General features: G+C 41.2%; 1 protein-coding gene across 4 annotated transcripts; it reads right to left on the reverse strand.

Moving 5' to 3' along the window:
* Window positions 1-2162: 2162 nt before the first annotated feature.
* Window positions 2163-19003, reverse strand: LOC109898267 (kinetochore-associated protein DSN1 homolog). 4 transcript variants are annotated; one of them, XR_004211254.1, is made up of 9 exons: window positions 18937-19003; window positions 18590-18623; window positions 18015-18088; window positions 17801-17873; window positions 11794-11881; window positions 7741-8019; window positions 5954-6207; window positions 4106-4193; window positions 2163-3272 (listed from the first exon to the last, which is right to left on the reverse strand). XR_004211254.1 is itself a non-coding variant. In XM_020493167.2 (8 exons), exons 3-8 carry the CDS (start codon window positions 18030-18032, stop codon window positions 3154-3156), a joined length of 534 nt encoding a protein of 177 aa, XP_020348756.2. In that variant the 5' UTR covers window positions 18033-18088; window positions 18590-18623; window positions 18937-19003; the 3' UTR covers window positions 2171-3153. The 4 variants fall into 4 exon arrangements, 2 of the variants coding, with proteins under 2 accessions (XP_020348756.2, XP_031689691.1); XR_004211253.1 differs by having other exon boundaries at window positions 2168-3272; window positions 6060-6207; XM_020493167.2 differs by lacking the exon at window positions 7741-8019 and having other exon boundaries at window positions 2171-3272; window positions 6060-6207.
* Between the last annotated feature and the right edge of the window lie 237 nt (window positions 19004-19240).

Raw genomic sequence — 19240 nt, forward strand, 5'->3', positions numbered from 1 at the left:
ACAATATCGCGCGTTCAATTCATAATGCAACTGCGTCACCGCACCTAGGCTGTCAGATCTTATTGATGAGATATTTACCGTCCATTTTATTGAAATATTTTCCTGTTTCATATGAACTAATCCAGGGCGACATGAAAAACTTCAGTCGGCTATTTTAGACTTCTGTTTTGAACCACTTCCCTGACATGCAGATTATTATATATATATATATTTTTACCTTTATTTAACTAGGCAAGTCAGTTAAGAACAAATTCTTATTTTCAATGACGGCCTAGGAACAGTGGGTTAACTGCCTGTTCAGGGGCAGAACGACAGATTTGTACCTTGTCAGCTCAGGGATATGAACTTGCAACCTTTCGGTTACTAGTCCAACGCTCTAATCACTAGGCTACCCTGCCGCCCCGATGACCATCTGTATGACACTGAACAGTGTTAGCCCACTGAGCTAAGGCTGGCAATTAGGCATTCAGGTTACAGGCATGGTTCCTATTTATGTCAAAGGACTTCAAGGAAGCACTTCTGCTACAATAGTATACTGCCAAGAGGTCTTGACCTCAGTGGCACAGGTGAAACACTACATTTGCAGGGGACAGATCAAGGGGATGAGTTTGAATAAGTGTACTTATTGGACTTGGCTAAGTGTCAGTCTGAGACAATTGTAATTAGTAGTGCAAGCTTGATTTATTGTCAAGATCACCTCAACCCTGAACTGTCAATCGATTGAATTACCACCACGCTCAACCCATTGACCAAATCAATGACTGAATCATACAGTACTGGGACCAATATTGAAGCATCTCATTATTAAATCTACAAAAAATGTGTCAAATTGGAACAAATCACACCATCAAATAGGCCACTATTAAACAGGCTGTGTTCAGAAACATCCAATGAAAGAAACTCTGTCTTTTAGTGTGAGAAATATGGACAGCACAGATTGAATACAAGCATCAATTTATTTTTTCTCTCTTTTTTTTAACAAACGTGGACGTTTTTGCTGTCATTTATCACTCAGATGAGAGAGCAGCTCCACTAGATGAATTGGGAGACTGAATAGACATGGAGGGAAGGCTGACTGCTGTGCTGGAATGATGGGTGTATACACCACGAAGGGGAGTGCACAGGACAAAACTGGCTGTGGATTATGCTGATGCTCGGCGCATCCCCCTTCTACAGTCTATGCCTAATCAATCTGAAGTTAGAGAAGGGAGAGGGGGTAGATTTTTACAAAGACCTGGCCTAACAGGGAGAAAAATCATTTTTACAGCACCAACAGGCATTTACACATCAGAAGTAGGCCCAGGCCTGTTATGGTCACAAGAAACCATCACGTTTAACCCTGTTTATTTGAATACATTTTTGGTCCATTTGCAAACTCTATATTGTAAGAGTAATGTTAAGCAGTGATGTCAAAACATCTAAATAAACTATACATGATCAATAAATAAATCCATATTTTGTATCTAGTTCTGTTATTTTCCTATTTATATCCCTTCTGTGAATGTTGTTTTCTCCAGTGCCTGAATATGTGTCTTGACTACTTTCAATTTGTAAGCAGGAGAAGCCCTCTCATCCCACAAGCACCCAGCCTTATTTTAATCTAAATAAGAATCACTCTTGCCGTGCACCACCCTCCCTCCGTGATTCCCCAGCACTCACAACCTCACTTTTCTCCCACTCCTCTATCCTTTCATTCTTACTATGCACCCCCCCACTGCAAGAACAACCCACAGAAAATACGTATGTTTGTAATACAGCAATAAATAAGATGAAATATCATGGTGATTTGAGTCAGTAGGTGCAAGGCACCTTTCCTATTTGGTGGTCAGAACTTGAACCTGTCCGATTCCTTTTACACAATTTCTTAAAAAAAAAAACAGACATCACATTGTTCATGCAAGTGTTAAACTGAGGAAATATTCCTCATTGGGGCCACATTCAGCAGTTCATCATGTTTCTCCTGGTAAGAGGAAGGCTCAACCATATAACATGAAAGATGGTGAGAACTGAAGATGTGATAGTGAGCGATTGAAAAAGGGGGGGGGGGGGGGGGGTTATGACACATCAGGCATAATGTCAGGCCTTCGTTCTGCGCCAGTGACCCGGTGAAAAGAAAGGGAGGGAGTCAATGAGGTGGGGGAGGGGCCTCCCTGATGGACAGAAGAAGACACAAGTGCTGGAGGAGAGAAAAAGAGGACAATCTCTGGACAAAACAGAAAAGATTGAGGGATAAGAAAGGGTCAGGGAGTAAAGTATTATACAAGGGTGTGTTGAGAGAACTATCAAGGTGTGTGTACAGAGAATTCTTCCCCTTGTTACACACTGAAACCAAGAGATGTTTCAAAGGAGTTGGGATGGAATAATGGTTTCACATTTCCTTGTTTATGAAGGGTTAAAAACAAACACAGGATTGGACCTGGTCTTAACTGATTCAATGGTCAGAAAATGCAAGACAAATTCAGAATTACTGTTTAATAATAATTTTAAAAAATTAGCAAACTTTTTTTTTTTTTTTTTTTACAAGAACAGACAAGAATGTACAGGAAAATTAAGAAAAGCAGGTATCTTACAAAACAAACCCCCAAAATTCATCCACTGCAAGTTCATATTTTTCTCTACATCTTTTACTGTAGGTGAATATTCATTAGCTATTTAAATAAAGGATGAGATCGCCCTCTGGTGGCCAACAGCATACGTTTCGTAGGGAGACCGGTATCTGTCAGGACCCATAGCACTCTGGACAAAAGTAGGGCACTATAAAAGGAATGGGGTGCCATTTGGGAGGACCCAAATAGTATAGTGGTGGAATAGAATAGATAGAAAGTTTGCTGAAATAATCCACATTCATCCCGTGAAGAAAGATACCAGAGACTTATTTACAAACAACCACAAGCCACCACAGAGAACAGATAAATTAGGGAGCCATGGGTAGAGTTAAGACATTACATGTATACAGAAAAAGCCAGACTGAGCTTTCTCATAGGTCATTCATTGAGTGAACCTGGATGACACCAAAGGTCACAATAGAGTCTGTGCTATTAAAAGGTGTGCCGTGTCTTGCTTGTACAAAGCCAGAATTCAGTTTGCTTAGTTATCTTTTTTTGCCATGAAAAATCTAGTTTGGTTGTACCATGATACTGTATTGCGATAACCCTAAAACAGAGGTACTAGAATTATACGGTGGATGATGTGTTGGTTGATAGAGGATACGGGTCCTGCCAGTAGATCTCTGACTAGGTCAGAGGAGAGATACTGGAATCCCACATCAGCCGCTGATGGGAGCAGATGTACACACTTAATACATGATCACAACAAATACATTTAATAAAACACAAAGAGAATAAACTCACTAGGCTGCAGGTAGCCTAGTGGTTAGAGTGTTGGACTAGTAACCAGAAGGTTGCTGGATCAAATCCCCAAACTGACAAGGAAAAAAAAATAAAAAAATGTTGTTCTGCCCCTGAACAAGGCAGTTAACCTACTGTTCCCTGGTAGGCGGTCATTGAAAAGAAGAATTTGTTCTTAACTGATGTGCCTAGTTAAATAAAAACAAATCAAAACAATTTAAAAAAGGGGCAGCGCAGTTAAAAATAATGCTTCCACACAGAGGTCGAAATAGCACGGAAATTTTTAATTATGATAATGCCCTTTTTGGAAGAGCTGTTTGAAAAACAAATGCCTGGAATTTCAGCCCACATCATACTTCACAAGGTGATCTGCTTATAATAGACCAATGACTGTTCATCTGGGTAAAGGGTGGGGGGGGGGGTAGGCTCTAGACCACCCTATCAGGGATGTGTATGCAAATATCTTAATTTGCTTCATAACACCCACAAGATCAGACTGAACATCTCAACAGCCAAACGAGGCTCAGGGAATAAAATGATCGAAATAGTTTTATTAAATAAGTGATATTAGACAGTGATGATTTAAAGACCTTTAATAAGTCAAGACGTGTTCAGCAGGGAGAAAACATTTTGAAACAGAAGGGGAAGGTACTACCTAAATTGAAACAGATTTTAATTTTCTGTTGCAAAGGTTCTGCCCTACTGAACACGACCCTGAGAACCACTACAGCCATCCATCCATACAGACATGCCCTTACCCAATCTGCTGCTTGTCTCATTCACCAGTAGCTGAGCCTGTTCCTGTCTGGATTGCAGCTCCCTGACCATCTTACACTGGGTGTCCATCTATGGAGGAACAGATGTTTTTTTTATTACGTGCAACTCACATTTTAAGAGGGTGATAAGCGTTTCACAACTTAAACAGTCATTTTAAAAAACGGCCTTCGATATGCACTCATCTACAACAAAAGCCAGGGCAGCACCGTGGTTGAGGCAAATAAACTCAGGCTAGGCGATATGGCCAAAATATGTAAATACTTTTTTGTATTAAAAAAATAAATACAATTTCTAGATATGCTTTATTAGTAGTGCATGACTAGCGTGGCAACATATAAATTCTAAGTGTTTTAATGGGCCTTTCTCCATTCTGGTTGAACAATATAAAACAAATCAAAGTTCAACAAAAATATTGAATATAGTGACTGGGCACTTCGAAGTGTTTGACATGACAAGGAATCAAAAAGCAAGGTGTTATTGTGACAGGGTATGAACCAAATGTTGGTCAGTGTTTTCCAGTGGATCCTAATTAGAGGTTACATTTCATGCACTCTTACTTGATGTAGCTAAAATAATGTGTTATACATTTGGAATTTTATTTAACTTGGCAAGTCAGTTAAGAACAAATTCTTATTTAAAATGACGGCCTACACCAACCAAATCCGGACGACACTGGAGCAATTGTGCGCCGCCTTATGGGACTCCCAATCACGGCTAGTTGTGATACCCTGGTTCGATTCCAGGCTGTGTCTGTAGTGACGCCTCAAGCACTGAGATAAAGTGCCTTTGACAGCGGCGCCACTCGGGAGCCCAGGCGTTGCCTATTCCTCTCAGATTTAGAATATACCATTGTACAAACACACTGGTATCAGCAGATAGATATTTCACCGGACATATAAATGTGAAGTATCCGCTTGGCGTTTCCACTCACTGGAAGCCCACTGGCCAGCAGGGGGAGAAGATGGATTTTGGCTGACATTCTACATTTGATCTCAATACAGTTCTGTTCCCAAAACTATTAAATCGGTTATGAACAGAGCGGACTACCCTTTGCAAAAGTAAAAACGTATTTTTTTTTTTAGGAGTGCAAAGGGGAATTGAGTTATTGCACACGCACACTTCAGAGTAGGCGTTCCCTAACGGAAATATGCAAACGCATGTTAGAACACGCCAATAGGATCGCCCTAGCTTGTGCTTGGCTCTGCCCACAATGACTCAATTGGTCCCATTGGAAACAGGCTGTGGGCCATCTTGGTTTAGTTGTAAAAATCTTTGGTATCAGGCTAGCTTGCCAGCTAAGTAGCTATTTGCAGCTAAAAATTTGAGGCACAAATAAAATAAAACCGTTTGCAGACTAAGATACAAACTAAAAGTGTAATTGTAGAATGTTTGTGGATTTACATAATGCAAAGTAGCATAGTTGTCAACAACATCTTGTTGCATCTGAAGCGTTGACCATGCACTGTCACTGCGAGTGAACGGCTGAACGGCTAGTATTTTAACTTGACTCGTGGAAGAGTAAAAACAAGTCTCCTTGAGTGACAATTGGCTGGCTGTGTGTGGAAGGAGAGAAGACTCAAATAGCAAACAGAGTAAACTATAAAAACTGACATTACACACAGGAGTGGAGTAACATTTAAACAAATCAAACATTAAAAATACTGATATACAAAGGTAAACTAAAGACCCAAACTCGTCTGCATAAATACCAGTATTTAGTAAAATACAGTATACCGCCTAACCCTATCTCGGGATATTAATGGACATTATGTGAGATTCATTAACACACAAGGGTGTGATAAAGATGGAGAATAAATAATTGCTCTAACCTGAAGGCTATTACGACAGAGATTATCCATTGAGCTTGCTTTTAGTCTAGGACTAAACGGTTCAAGAAACCATCCAAGTGGAATAATACAAGTTTGTCCGTATTACCACCAGTTCCACAGTGGACAGCACAGACCGCTGTCTGCGGAGCACGCTGTGGTAATCAGGTTTGTTCTGGATGAGCTGGCTCTGTGAGGACTGGGCCAGGCAGCTAGGGTCTAACATCACCCCATTCTCCAGGCACTGCTCCAATTGCCTGCAAAGGGAAAGATGACATACCAACACATTTACACTAGGCAAAAACCACGGTCCTAAAATGGGCCATAACCAACTCTAGTATCGTTATCATGCCATTCTGAACAATGAACAAATTGGGGGGGGGGGGGGGGGGGGAGATCAGCTTTAATATTACAGATAGATGGTAGCTTCCATCAATGAAATTGTCTGCAGAAATTCCAATCCTCCATTCATATACGTATATGTAAACATGCATACAAAATAGAGGTCTACCGATTATGATTTCTCAGTGCCGATGCCGATTATTGGAGGGGGAAAAAGACTATTTAGATTGTTTTAAATATTAAGATTATTATTATTATTATTATTTTTTTTTAAATTTGTAATAATGACAATTACAACAATACTGAATGAACACTTATTTTACATTAATATAATACATTGAATCAATTTAGCCTCAAATTAATAATTAAACAAGGTCAATTTGGTTTAAATAATGCAAAAACTAAGTGTTGGAGAAAAAAGTAAAAGTGCAATATGTGCCATGTAAGAAAGCTAACGTTTCAGTTCCTTGCTCAGAACATGAGAAAGCTGGTGGTTCCTTTTAACATGAGCCTTCAATATTCCCAGGTAAGAAGTTTTAGGTTGTAGTTATTATGGGACTATTTCCCTCTATACCATTTATTTCATTAACCTTTGACTATTGAATGTTCTTATAGGCACTTTAGTATTGCCAGTGTAACAGTATAACTTCTGTCCCTCTCCACGCTCCTCCCTGGGCTCGAACCAGGAACACAACAGCCACCCTCCCATGCAGAGCAAGGGAAACAACCACAGGCTCAGAGAAAGTGACATTTGAAACGCTATTAGCGCGCGCTAACTAGCCAGCCATTTCACTTTGGTTACACCAGCCACAGCTCGGGAGTTGATAGGCTTGAAGTCATAAACAGCGCAATGCTTGACGCACAACAAAGAGCTGCTGACAAAACACACGAAAGTGCTGTTTGAATGAATGTTTACGTGCCTGCTTCTGCCTACCACCGCTCAGTCAGATACTTGTATGCTCGGTCAGATTATATGCAACGCAGGACACGCTAGATAATATCTAGTAATATCAATCATGTGTAGGGAACTAGTGATTATGATTGACTGTTTTTTATAAGAGAAGTTTAATGCTAGCTAGCAACTTACATTGGCTTACTGCATTCGCGTAACAGGCATTCTCCTTGTGGATTGCACAAGGACTAGTTAACTGTAGGGTTGCAAGATTGGATCCCCGAGCTGACAAGGCGAAAATCTGCAAGTTCTGCCCCTGAACAAGTCAGTTTACCCACCATTCCTAGGCAGTCATTGAAAATAAGAAGTTAGTTAAATGGAGTTGAAAAATATTTATTTAGGCAAAAAAAAAAAAACGATTGTTATGAAAACTTGAAATCGGCCATTCCGATTAATCGGTCGACCTCTAGTATATACACACTTTTTACATTGTAGAATAACAGTGAAGACATCAAAACTATGAAACACATGAAATGTAAATATCAAATATATTTACATTCTTCAAAGTAGCCGCCCTTTGCAGTGACAGCTTTGCGCACTCTTGGCATCCTCACATCCAGCTTCACCTGGAATGCTTTTCCAACAGTCTTGAAGGGCTTTGCACACATGCTGAGGACTTGCTAGGCTACTTATCCTCCCCTCTGTGGTTCAACTCATCCTAAACCATCTCAAATCGGGTGATTGTGGAGGCCAGGTCATCTGATGCAGCACTCCATCACTCTCCTTCTTGGTCAAATAGCCCTTACACAGCCTGGAGGTGTGTTGGGTCATTGTCCTGTCGAAAAACAAATTATAGTCCCACTAAGCACAAACCAGATGGGATGGAGTACTGCTGCAGAATGCAGAGGTAGCCATGCTGGTTAAGCGTGCCTTGAATTCTAAATAAAACTTAAAAAATAAAAATAATCACTGACAGTGTCACCAACAAAGCACCCCTACGCCACCTCCTCCATGCTTCATGGTGGGACCCACACATGCATAGATCATCCGTTCACCTACTCCGCGTCACAAAGACACAGGTGATGTTCCACCTCCCACATATGCGTTGACAACATGGTTGGTTAAGGCATAGTGAGGCTCTACAGTGAAATAAGACAGTAATCACTAACCAGGACAGTAATGGACAAGGGATATTGATATTAGGGCAAGGCATGCGTAGAAAGGGTCCAGATATTGTAGCCGAGGAGTGGGCTTCAGGAGTAGCCCTAGAGATGGGTTAAGCATGGGTAGGCTCCAGGATAGTTGGTGCTTGCGCCGGGACAGAAAGGTTAGCCAGGAGTAGTCAACCCAGGTTGCGGTTAGCTAGCTGCGATGAATCAGATAAATGGTTGAGTTTGAGGTAGGAATCCGGGGATATGGAGAGAAAAATAGGTCCAGTATGCTATGGTTTGAAACGCATTGTACGAACTGACGAGAGCTTTCCGAGCTAAAGGTTAGCTGATGACCGCTAGCAGTGGTTAGCTGACTAATAGCTGGCTAGCTTCAGTTGAGGTATTCCAGTTAGCTAGCTGCGATGAATCAGATGAAACAGCACAGCAAGTAAGTGAAATAAATAGGTTTTGATTATGTTTTACTGGTAATGGGGAAATGCGTAAATGCCAACAAAGTAACTTTTTGGTCTGTACACAGCCTGTATTCGAACCAGGGACTGTAGGGATGCCTCTTGCATTGAGATTAGAAGTAGACCGATTATGATTTTTCAAAGCCGATACCGATTATTGGAGGACCAAAAAAACCCCGATACAGATTAATCGGACGATAGATAGATGACAATTACAACAGTGCTGAACGAACAACGTAGTACAAAAAATATATTTAGCCTCAAATAATGAAACATGATCAACTTGGTTTAAATAATACAACATTGTTGAAAGTATTAGTGCAATATGCCATGCAAAAAAGCTAACATTTAAATTCCATGCTCAGAACATGAGAAAGCTGATGGTTCCTTTTAACATGAGTCTTCAATATTCCACGGTAAGAAGTTTTAGGTTGTAGTTATTATAGGACTATTTCTCTATACCATTTGTATATTTGATCTTCTTATAGGCACTATAGTATTGCCAGCCTAATCTCAGGAGTTGATAGGCTTTAAGTCGTAAACATCGCTGTATTCAAGCATTGTGAAGGCTGCTGGCAAATGCAGGAAATTGCTGTTTGAATGAAAGCTTACAAGCCTGCTGCTGCCTACCACCACTCAGACTGCTCTATCAAATCATAAGACTTAATTATAACAGAACACAGAAATATGAGCCTTAGGTGAAACCCGGAAACAACCATTTTGAAAAAGAAAAGTTTATTCTTTCAGTGAAATACAGAACCATTCTGTATTTTAAATCGAACAGGTGGCATCCAGAAGTCTACATATTGAGGTTACATTGCACATCCTTCATTGCTATGTCATAATTATGTAAAATTTTGGCAAATAAATTAGTCTTTGTTATGAAGAAATGGTCTTCAGTTCGCTACGAGCCAACTGTTGCATTTTCCCTGAATCTGCTTGCACAGAGCGCAAGAGAAGTGACACAATTTCCCTAGTTAATATTGCCTGCGAACATGAATTTATTTTAACTAAATATGCAGGTTTATAAAATATATACATACTTGTGTATTGATTAAGGCATTGATGTTTAGGGATAGGTACATTCATTCAACGATTGTGCTTTTTTCACGAATGCGCTTGTTAAATCACCAGTTTGGCGAAGTAGGCTGTGATTTGGTGAAATTAAAACACTGTGCATTGATGATTTGCAATGTGGTCAGCCTGCCAAGCAGTCTCCTCGTGGAGTGCAACATAATCGGCGCTCAAAAATGCCGATTACGAAAACTTGAAAATCGGCCCTAATTAAATCGGCCGACCTCTAATTGAGATGCAGTGCCTTAGACAGCTGCGTCCATTTGTGTGTCAACTACACTAGAATGCTTAAAAGGCTGCAATTATTTTAATGATATCGGTATGTTTTTTTTTGGCAAGGAAAATATTGGATATCAGTAGAGGCCAAAAATGGCACTATTATTCTACAATGTAGAATTCTTATTTTTTTTACTAAGAAACCCTGGAATGGAGTAGGTGTTTCCAAAGGTATGACTGGTACTGTATGCATGTATGTATACACACACCCTTTTAAAAATGTTCCACTATCATCAAAAATCTCTTCCCAACTATTTAGCAACCTATATGGCACAGCTGTGAATTTTGGGGTAGTTAAAAAAATACCAGTTATCACAAAGTTCTTTAATGCAGGGCCGACAGACTAGTTCCTTACTTATTCCCCCTTCCACTTCCATTTTTGCAATTTTGGGTAGAGCAGACATTTCCATACATTTTTGTTAGCTGTATGTGTGACAACTCCACCAGCCCTATTTATTCTATAATCTTTTAATTTAAAACATTTTGATTAAAACAATCAATTACTATATTTGAGTTGAACCACAATGTTGTATGATTGTCTTTTCTGGTAGATTTAACTGAAATTGCAACCTATGGCTTGTTTTAAAAATATTGATATTTTGGAGATTTAATTTCACATATCCCAAATTGAAAGGTTGTAATCTGAATAAAGGCCATTCTGGAACATGGGATGAGACTTTCTTACTAATTTGCTAGAGAACCAGTTCAGATTTATGTATAACTTTCGTATGAATGACACCTTTAGTGAGAGGTCTAATGCTTTAATATTTTAATAATTTCTGCCCTCAGAATTCATATTCATTATATAAATAGGCCCTTTAAATTGTGTCTGGCTTGTCATTCTAGATAAATTATATGCTAGGATGAGGCAAGACCATAAGCAAATAGGTAACCTGGGATATGACTGAAGAGTTAATCTGGGTGATTTTTTCCAGAAATAGACAAGTGTTGTCCTTTCCTTGGTAGCAAGATATCTATATTTTTGCTAACTTTATAAAAAAAATTAAAAAATTGAGATCCATTCTTTTTCAGGACATATACTGAGTATGTCCACATCTGGCAGACCATTTTATTGGTAAACTCCACAGTAGTAATAGTAAAAAAATATTCATAAGTATCTATGAGGCTGTGGAGGGATCCAAATTGTGGATTTGAAAGGAAACATGACCTTCGTTTTCAAGCCCTGGATTACTAACCCCTTAATATTATTGTTAAGCAAAATTTTAACAGCTAACATTTCAATGGCAATAATAAAAATATATGTTGATAGTGGACAACCTTGTTATACTCCTCAGGAAGTTTTAAGCTGTCGAATAGCCATGATTTACTATACATAACTTTAATGACACGACGCACGACGCAAACTCTGGATGACACGACGCTGCTTGTTTTCAACAGAAGTAAAAAAATAAATACAATTTTTTGATTTTTGTGTTGTTTCCTTGCCACAATACCGACTAGTATCATGATACTCTGATCGTCCCGGACCCTTCTCATGTTAAAGGATGAGGGAAAAAAAATATATACAAAAAAAGTGCTGGAAATACATAAAAATAGACTGCTCAGGAAAAAGGTATGTTTAAGGACGTTAGGTCAAGGAACAAAATTAGGTTGAGGGCTGTGACGATACAGCATTACCTGGCTGTGCTAGTGGGAGGTTGCTGACACTGCGGCTCATTGCGTAGGTCTTTGGCCAGGCAACACCACTCCTTCTGTACAGCCTCCACTGAAACAGGGAAGAAAATGTTATTTAGACAACACTTAAAGTGAATTTGGAAAGTATTCAGACCATAACTTCTTCAGTTACAGCCTTTTAAAATTAGTTAAATTGTCACCCCAAGCTATCTATACACAAAGCAAAAACAAGTGTAGAATTGTTTGCATTTAAAAAAAAAAAACACATTTACAAAGTATTCAGACCCTTTACTCAGTACTTTGTTGAAGCACATTTGGCAGCGATTAGAGCCTTGTCTTCTTAGGTATGACGCTACAAGCTTGGCACACCTGTATTTGGAGAGTTTCTCCCATTCTTCTCTGCAGATCCTCTCAAGCTCTGGCAGGCTGGATGGTGAGTGTCGCTGCATAGCTATTTACATCTCCAGAGGTGCTATTGGGTTCAAGTCTGGGCCACTCAAGAACATTCAGAGACTTGCCCTGGCTGTGTGCTTAGGGTCCTATGGGAAGGTGAACCTTCACCCCAGTCGGAGGTCCTGAGCACTCTGGAGCAGGTTTTCATCAAGGATCTTCTCCGTTCATTATTCCCCTCGATCCTGACTAGACTCCCAGTCCTTGCGGCTGAAAAACATCCCCACACCACGATGCTGCCATCACCACGCTTCATAGAGATGGTGCCAGGTGTTTAATCTTGGTTTCTTCGGACCAGAGAATCTTGTCTCTCATGCTCTGAGAGTCCTTAGGTGCCTTTTGGCTAAATCCAAGCGGGCTGTCATGTGCCTTTTACTGATGAGTGGCTTCCATCTGGCCACTACCATAAAAGGCCTGATTGGTAGAGTGTTGCAGAGATGGTTGTCCTTCTGGAAGGTTCTCCCATCTCCACAGAGGAACTCTGGAGCTCTGTCAGAGTGACCATCGGGTTCTTGGTCACCTCCCTGACTAAGGCCCTTCTCCCACAATTGCTCAGTTTGGCCAGCCAGCCAGCCAGCCCTAGGAAGAGTCCTGGTGGTTCCAAACTTCTTCCATTTAAGAATGGAGGCTGTGTTTTTGGGGACATTCAATGTTGCATACAATTTTTTGTACCCTTCCCATCTGTGCCTCGACACAATCCTGTCTCAGAGCTCTACGGACAATTCCGTCAACCTCCTGGCTTGGTTTTTGATCTGACAGGCACCGGCAACTGTGGGATCTTATATAAACAGGGGTGTTCCTTTCCAAATCATGTCCAATCAATAGAATTTACCACAGGTGGACTCCAATAAAGTTAAACATTTCAAGAATGATCTATGGAAACAGGATGCACCGGAGCTCAATTTTGAGTCTCACGGGAAAGGGTCTGAATACTTAGCCTGGTTTCACTTTGTCATTATGGGGTATTGTGTGTAGATGTATTATGTACAAAAATATTTAATACATTTTAGAATAAGTCTGTAACGTAACAAAGTCGAAAAATGGGTCTGAATTCGAGGTCGACCGATTAATCAGGGCCGATTTCAAGTTCTCATAAAAATCGGAAACCTGTATTTTTTATACACCTTTTTAAATATTTAATTAACTAGGCAAGTCAGTAAACACATTATTTTCAATGACGGCCTAGGAACGGTGGGTTAACTGCCTCGACAGACTTTCACCATGTCAGCTCGGGGAATGTCAGCTCGGGGGATCCATTCTTGCAACCTTACAGTTAACTAGTCCAACGCAATAGCCACCTGCCTCGTTGCACTCCACAAGGAGACTGCCTGTTACACGAAAGCAGTAAGCCAGGGTAGGTTGCTAGCTAACATTAAAGTTCAAATAAAAAAAACAAAATCAATAAATCACTAGTTAACTACACATGGTTGATGATATTACTAGTTTATCTAGCGTGTCCTGCGTTGCATATAATCTGACTGAGCAGTGTTAGGCAGCAGCAGGCTTGTAAGCATTCATGCAAACAGCACTTTAGTGCATTTTGCCAGCAGCTTTTCGTTGTGCGTCAAGCATTGCGCTGTTTATGACTTCAAGCCTATCAACTCCCGAGAGTTTAGCCGTACCCTTATCCTACTCCTCCTCTGGTGATGTAGAGGTGAATCCAGGCCCTGCAGTGCCTAGTTCCACTCCTATTCCCCAGGTGCTCTCTTTTGATGACTTCTGTAACCATAATAGCCTTGGTTTCATGCATGTTAACATTAGCCTTCCTCCCTAAATTTGTTTTATTCACTGCTTTAGCACACTCTGCCAACCCGGATGTTCTAGCCGTGTCTGTATCCTGGCTTAGGAAGACCACCAAAAATTCTGAAATTTTCATCCCAAACTACATTTTCAGACAAGATAGAACAGCCAAAGTGGGTGGTGTTGCAATCTACTGCAAAGATAGCCTGCAGAGTTCTGTCCTTACTATCCAGGTCTGTACCCAAACAATTTGAACTTCTACTTAAAAAAAAAAATCCACCTCTAAAAACAAGTCTCTCACCGTTACCGCCTGCTATAGACAACCCTCTGGCCCCAGCTGTGCTCTGGACACCAGATGTGAACTGATTGCCCCCCCCCCCCCAGCTATCTTCAGGGCTCATGCTGCTAGGCGACCTAATTTTACCTTTGTTCTTAACTGACTTGCCTAGTTAAATAAATACTTACTTTCAATGACGGCCTAGGAACAGTGGGTCAGGGGCAGAACGACAGATTTGTACCTTGTCAGCTCGGGGATTTGAACTTGCTAGTCCAACGCTCTAACCACTAGGCTAACCTGCCGCCCCTAAACCGGAACATGCCTAACACCCTACAATCTAAGTTTGATGCCCTCAATCTCACACAAATTATCCATGAACCTACCAGGTACCTCCCCAAAGCCATAAACACGGGCACCCTCGTCGATATCATCCTAACCAACTTGACCTCTAAATACACCTCTGCTGTCTTCAACCAAGATCTCAGCGATCACTGCCTCATTGCCTGCATCCGTAATGGGTCAGCGGTCAAACGACCTCCACTCATCACTGTCAAACGCTCCCTGAAACACTTCAGCGAGCAGGCGGTTCTAATCGACCTGGCCGAGGTATCCTGGAAGGATATTGATCTCATCCCGTCAGTAGAGGATGCTTTTTTTTTTTTTTTTTTAAATGCCTTCCTCACCATCTTAAATAAGCAAGCCCCATTCAAGAAATTTAGAACCAGGAACAGATATAGCCCTCGGTTCTCTCCAGACCTGACTGCCCTTAACCAACACAAAAACATCCTATGGCATTCTGCATTAGCGTCGAACAGCCCCCGTGATATGCACATTTTCAGGGAAGCTAGAAACCAATATTCACAGGCAGTTAGAAAAGCCAAGGCTAGCTTTTTCAAGCAGAAATTTGCTTCCTGCAACACCAACTCAAAAAAGTAATGGGACACTGGGTCAATGGAGAATATGAACACTTCCTCCCAGCTGCCCACTGCACTGAAGATAGGAAACACTGTCACCACCGATAAATCCACTATAATTGAGAATTTCAATAAGCATTTTTCTACAGCTGGCTATGCTTTCCACCCTACCCCGATCAACAGCACTGTACCCCCCACAGCAACTCGCCCAAGCCTTCCCCATTTCTCCTTCTCCCAAAACCAGTCAGTTGATGTTCTGAAAGAGCTGCAAAATCTGGACCCCTACAAATCAGCCGGCCTAGGCAATCTTTTGTGTCGTCTGAGATTCCCAAAGATTGGAAAGCAGCTGCGGTCATCCCCCTCTTCAAAGAGGGGGGGGGGGGGGGGGGGACACTCTTGACCCAAACGTCTACAGACCTATTATCTATCCCACCCTGCCTTTCTAAGGTCTTCGAAAGCCAAGTCAACAAACAGATTACCAACCATATCGAATCCCACCATACCTTCTCCGCTACGCAATCTGGTTTCAGAGCTGGTCATGGGTGCACCTCAGCCACGCTCAAGGTCCTAAACGATATCTTAACCGCCATCGATAAGAAACAATACTGTGCCTCTGGCAGTCTATGGGGGTGCCACAGGGTTCAATTCTTGGACCAACTCTTCTCTGTTGACATCAATGATGTCGCTCTTGCTGCTGGTGAGTCTCTGATCCACCTATACGCAGACGACACCATTCTGTAAACTTCTGGCCCTTTGGACACTGTTAACAACCCTCCAGGGGAGCTTCAATGCCATACAACTCTCCTTCCGTGCCCTCCAACTGCTCTTAAATGCAAGTAAAACTAAATGCATGCTCTTCAACCGATCGCTGCCTGCACCTGCCCAACATCACTACTCTGGACGGCTCTGACTTAGAATATGTGGACAACTACCTAGGTATCTGGTGGACTAAACTCTCCTTCCAGACTCACAAACATCTCCAATCCAAAGTTCCATCTAGAATTGGCTTCCTATTTCGCAACAAAGCATCATTCACTCATGCTGCCAAACATACCCTTGTAAAACTGACCATCCTACCAATCCTCGACGATGTCATTTACAAAATAGCCTCCAATACCCTACTCAATAATTTGGATGCAGTCTATCACAGTGCCATCCGTTTTGTCACTGCGACCCGTACGCTCTCGTTGGCTGGCCCTCGCTTCATACTCGTCGCCAAACCCACTGGCTCCAGGTCATCTACAAGACCCTGCTAGGTAAAGTCCCCACTTAGCTCACTGGTCACCATAGCAACACCCACCTGTAGCACACACTCCAGCAGGTATATCTCTAGTCACCCCTAAAACCAATTATTTCTTTGGCCGCCTCTCCTTACAGTTCTCTGCTGCCAATGACTGGAATGAACTACAAAAATCTCTGAAACTGGAAACACTTCTCCCTCACTAGCTTTAAGCACCAGCTGTCAGAGCAGCTCACAGATTACTGCACCTATAATTTAGCCCATCTATAATTTAGCCCAAACTACCTCTTTTCCTACTGTATTTATTTAGCGCCTTTGCACCCCATTATTTCTCTACTTTGCAATCAACCATTCCAGTGTTTTACTTGCTATATTGTATTTACTTCGCCACCACGGCCTTTTTTGCCTTTACCTCCCCTCACATTGTATATAGACCTTTTCTACTGTTTGTTTTACTCCATGTGTAACTGTTGTTGGTTTCAAACTGCTTTGCTTTATCTTGGCCAGGTTGCAATTGGAAGAGAGAACTTGTTCTCAACTTGCCTACCTGGTTAAATAAAGGTGAAATAAATCAAATGTTAAAAAGATGAGGCTGGTGTAACCGATGTGAAATGGCTAGCTAGTTAGCAGGGACAAACGTCACTCGCTCTGAGACTTGGAATGGTTGTTCCCCTTGCTCTGCATGGGTAACACTGCTTCGAAGGTGGCTGTTGTCGTTGTGTTCCTGGTTCGAGAGAGGAGAGGGACAGAAGCTGTACTGTCACCCTGGCAATACTAGTGCCTATAAGAACATCCAATAGTCAAAGGTTAATGAAATACAAATGGTATAGAGGGAAATAGTCCCATAATAACTACAACCTAAAACTTCTTACCTGGGAATATTGAAGGCTCATGTTAAAAGGAACCACCAGCTTTTGTATGTTCTCATGTTCTGAGCAAGGATCTGAAACGTTAGCTTTCTTACATGGCACATATTGCACTTTTCTCCAACACTTTGTTTTTGCATTTTTTAAACCAAATTGAACTTGTTCCATTATTTGGGGCTAAATTGATTTTATTTATGTATTATATTAAGCTAAAATAAGTGTTCATTCAGTATTGTTTTAAGTGTCATTATTCCAAAAAAAAAAAAAAAAAAAAAAAAAAAAAAAGAGGCTTTTTTGGTCTTCCAATAATCGGTATCAGTTTTGAAAAATCATAATCGGTCGACCTCTAGTCTGAATACTTTCCGAATGCACTGTATACCTACTGCAAGGCACACAACTAAAGCTCTATTCAAAATACAGCACCGAACCAGTAGGGGGCAGAGGTAAACATTGGATGTTTTTTTTGCTGGATGTTACAATCCAAAACCACTACTTATTTGATACTTACAAGGATCCTACCAACCTTGTGTCTGAAGTGACTCTAAAGTGCCTTTGGGTGTCGTGCTCAGTGAGTCTTGTAACTTCTTGACTGCCAGCTGGAGACAAAGAGAGATGGGACACAAAGTCAGCTAAATTGTCAGCCAGGATCCTAGACATTGAAATAACCTCCAGGTTAAAGTTAAAGTTAACCTGACTTTCAAAACAGACACTAGCGAATTACAATCACTTAAACATACCGCCATAGAAGCCTCCATCAGTTTCTCTTGCCTCTCCTCCTCTGGTAGGGATTGGCTGATTGACCTGCATATAGCTGGATAGGAGGCATTTAGACAATCTTAGCATTTACAGGTTACAAGAGAGCATTTTGTAAATCACTTAGCCCCAATTGTGCCTCCTTCCCATACTGCAATTCATTGTTTTTAAGGGTCAACCTGGGATAGGTGGCCGACTCTAGCCATAGCTTGGAAAGAGTATGTTTTACAGCTCAAGAAGACGTAACCATCTGTGCCTCTGTTGTTTCTGACATCTGTATGTTGGTGGTGGAGGCAGGAGTGTGTCTGCAGGGAGATTTGGGGTGAAGAGCTGCTGGGCTTGGATTCCCAGGGCAAACTCTTGAGTCCCTGCTGAGGCTTTTCTTCCTCGTGGACCTTGATCAACTAAGTGGGCTTTTAGGTCATTTGTGTGTTATCGTCAGTGCTATGCTAACTTCATCAGCTAGCTACCATTTTAGTGAGTTTATATTATGTATATTGGCCCTTATGTGCAACCAAAACAGCCTACACCACAAACAATCAGCTGTTGATTGTCTTACCTTCTTCTGGTGTTCAGCAGAGCTGTCGCAGCTGCTGATAACATCAATGAAAAAGAGAGAAAGATTAACATAACCACATGAGCATAGTTTATGTTGAAATGGCTAGTTTGCTGTCTATAGACGTGGCTACCACTAAGACTAATTTAAAAATAGGGGGTGTTAGCTAGTAGCTAACGTTACCCGGGCAGTGAGGTCGGTAGTTAACGTTAGCAAGCTCCTACTTTGATGTAAAACACAATAAGAGATAGCGCGCTAATTCCACCCAATTCTTCACAGCAAAGCAGTGAACGTCGGGAAAACTTTCAGTAACGTTATTAACTTAAAATACATTTTAAAAAGATACAAACCTTTCCGACTGCATTCCAGAACGAATATCCGCCATATTTATTTTAAAAAATCTACCCGCCACAAACAAAATCGTCCCCTCCCATTTACAGATATGCATTTCGGGAAATGTAGTGTTGAGCGACATGGCCCACTAGGAGCATCTTTGCACTACTTAGGCTCCAGCTACCATTTCTCTGCATGAATCGTCCCTTAAGCAGAGTTTGGGGGAGTTGGGGACGAGTTGCGCTCTACTCCTCTCAAGATAACAACCAAAGTGTTACCATAATTCAGCTTTTGAAACAAGCCATAGTTTTTAGCACGGTT

This window comes from Oncorhynchus kisutch, linkage group LG10 (assembly GCF_002021735.2).
Source record: "Oncorhynchus kisutch isolate 150728-3 linkage group LG10, Okis_V2, whole genome shotgun sequence".
NCBI lineage: Eukaryota > Metazoa > Chordata > Actinopteri > Salmoniformes > Salmonidae > Oncorhynchus > Oncorhynchus kisutch.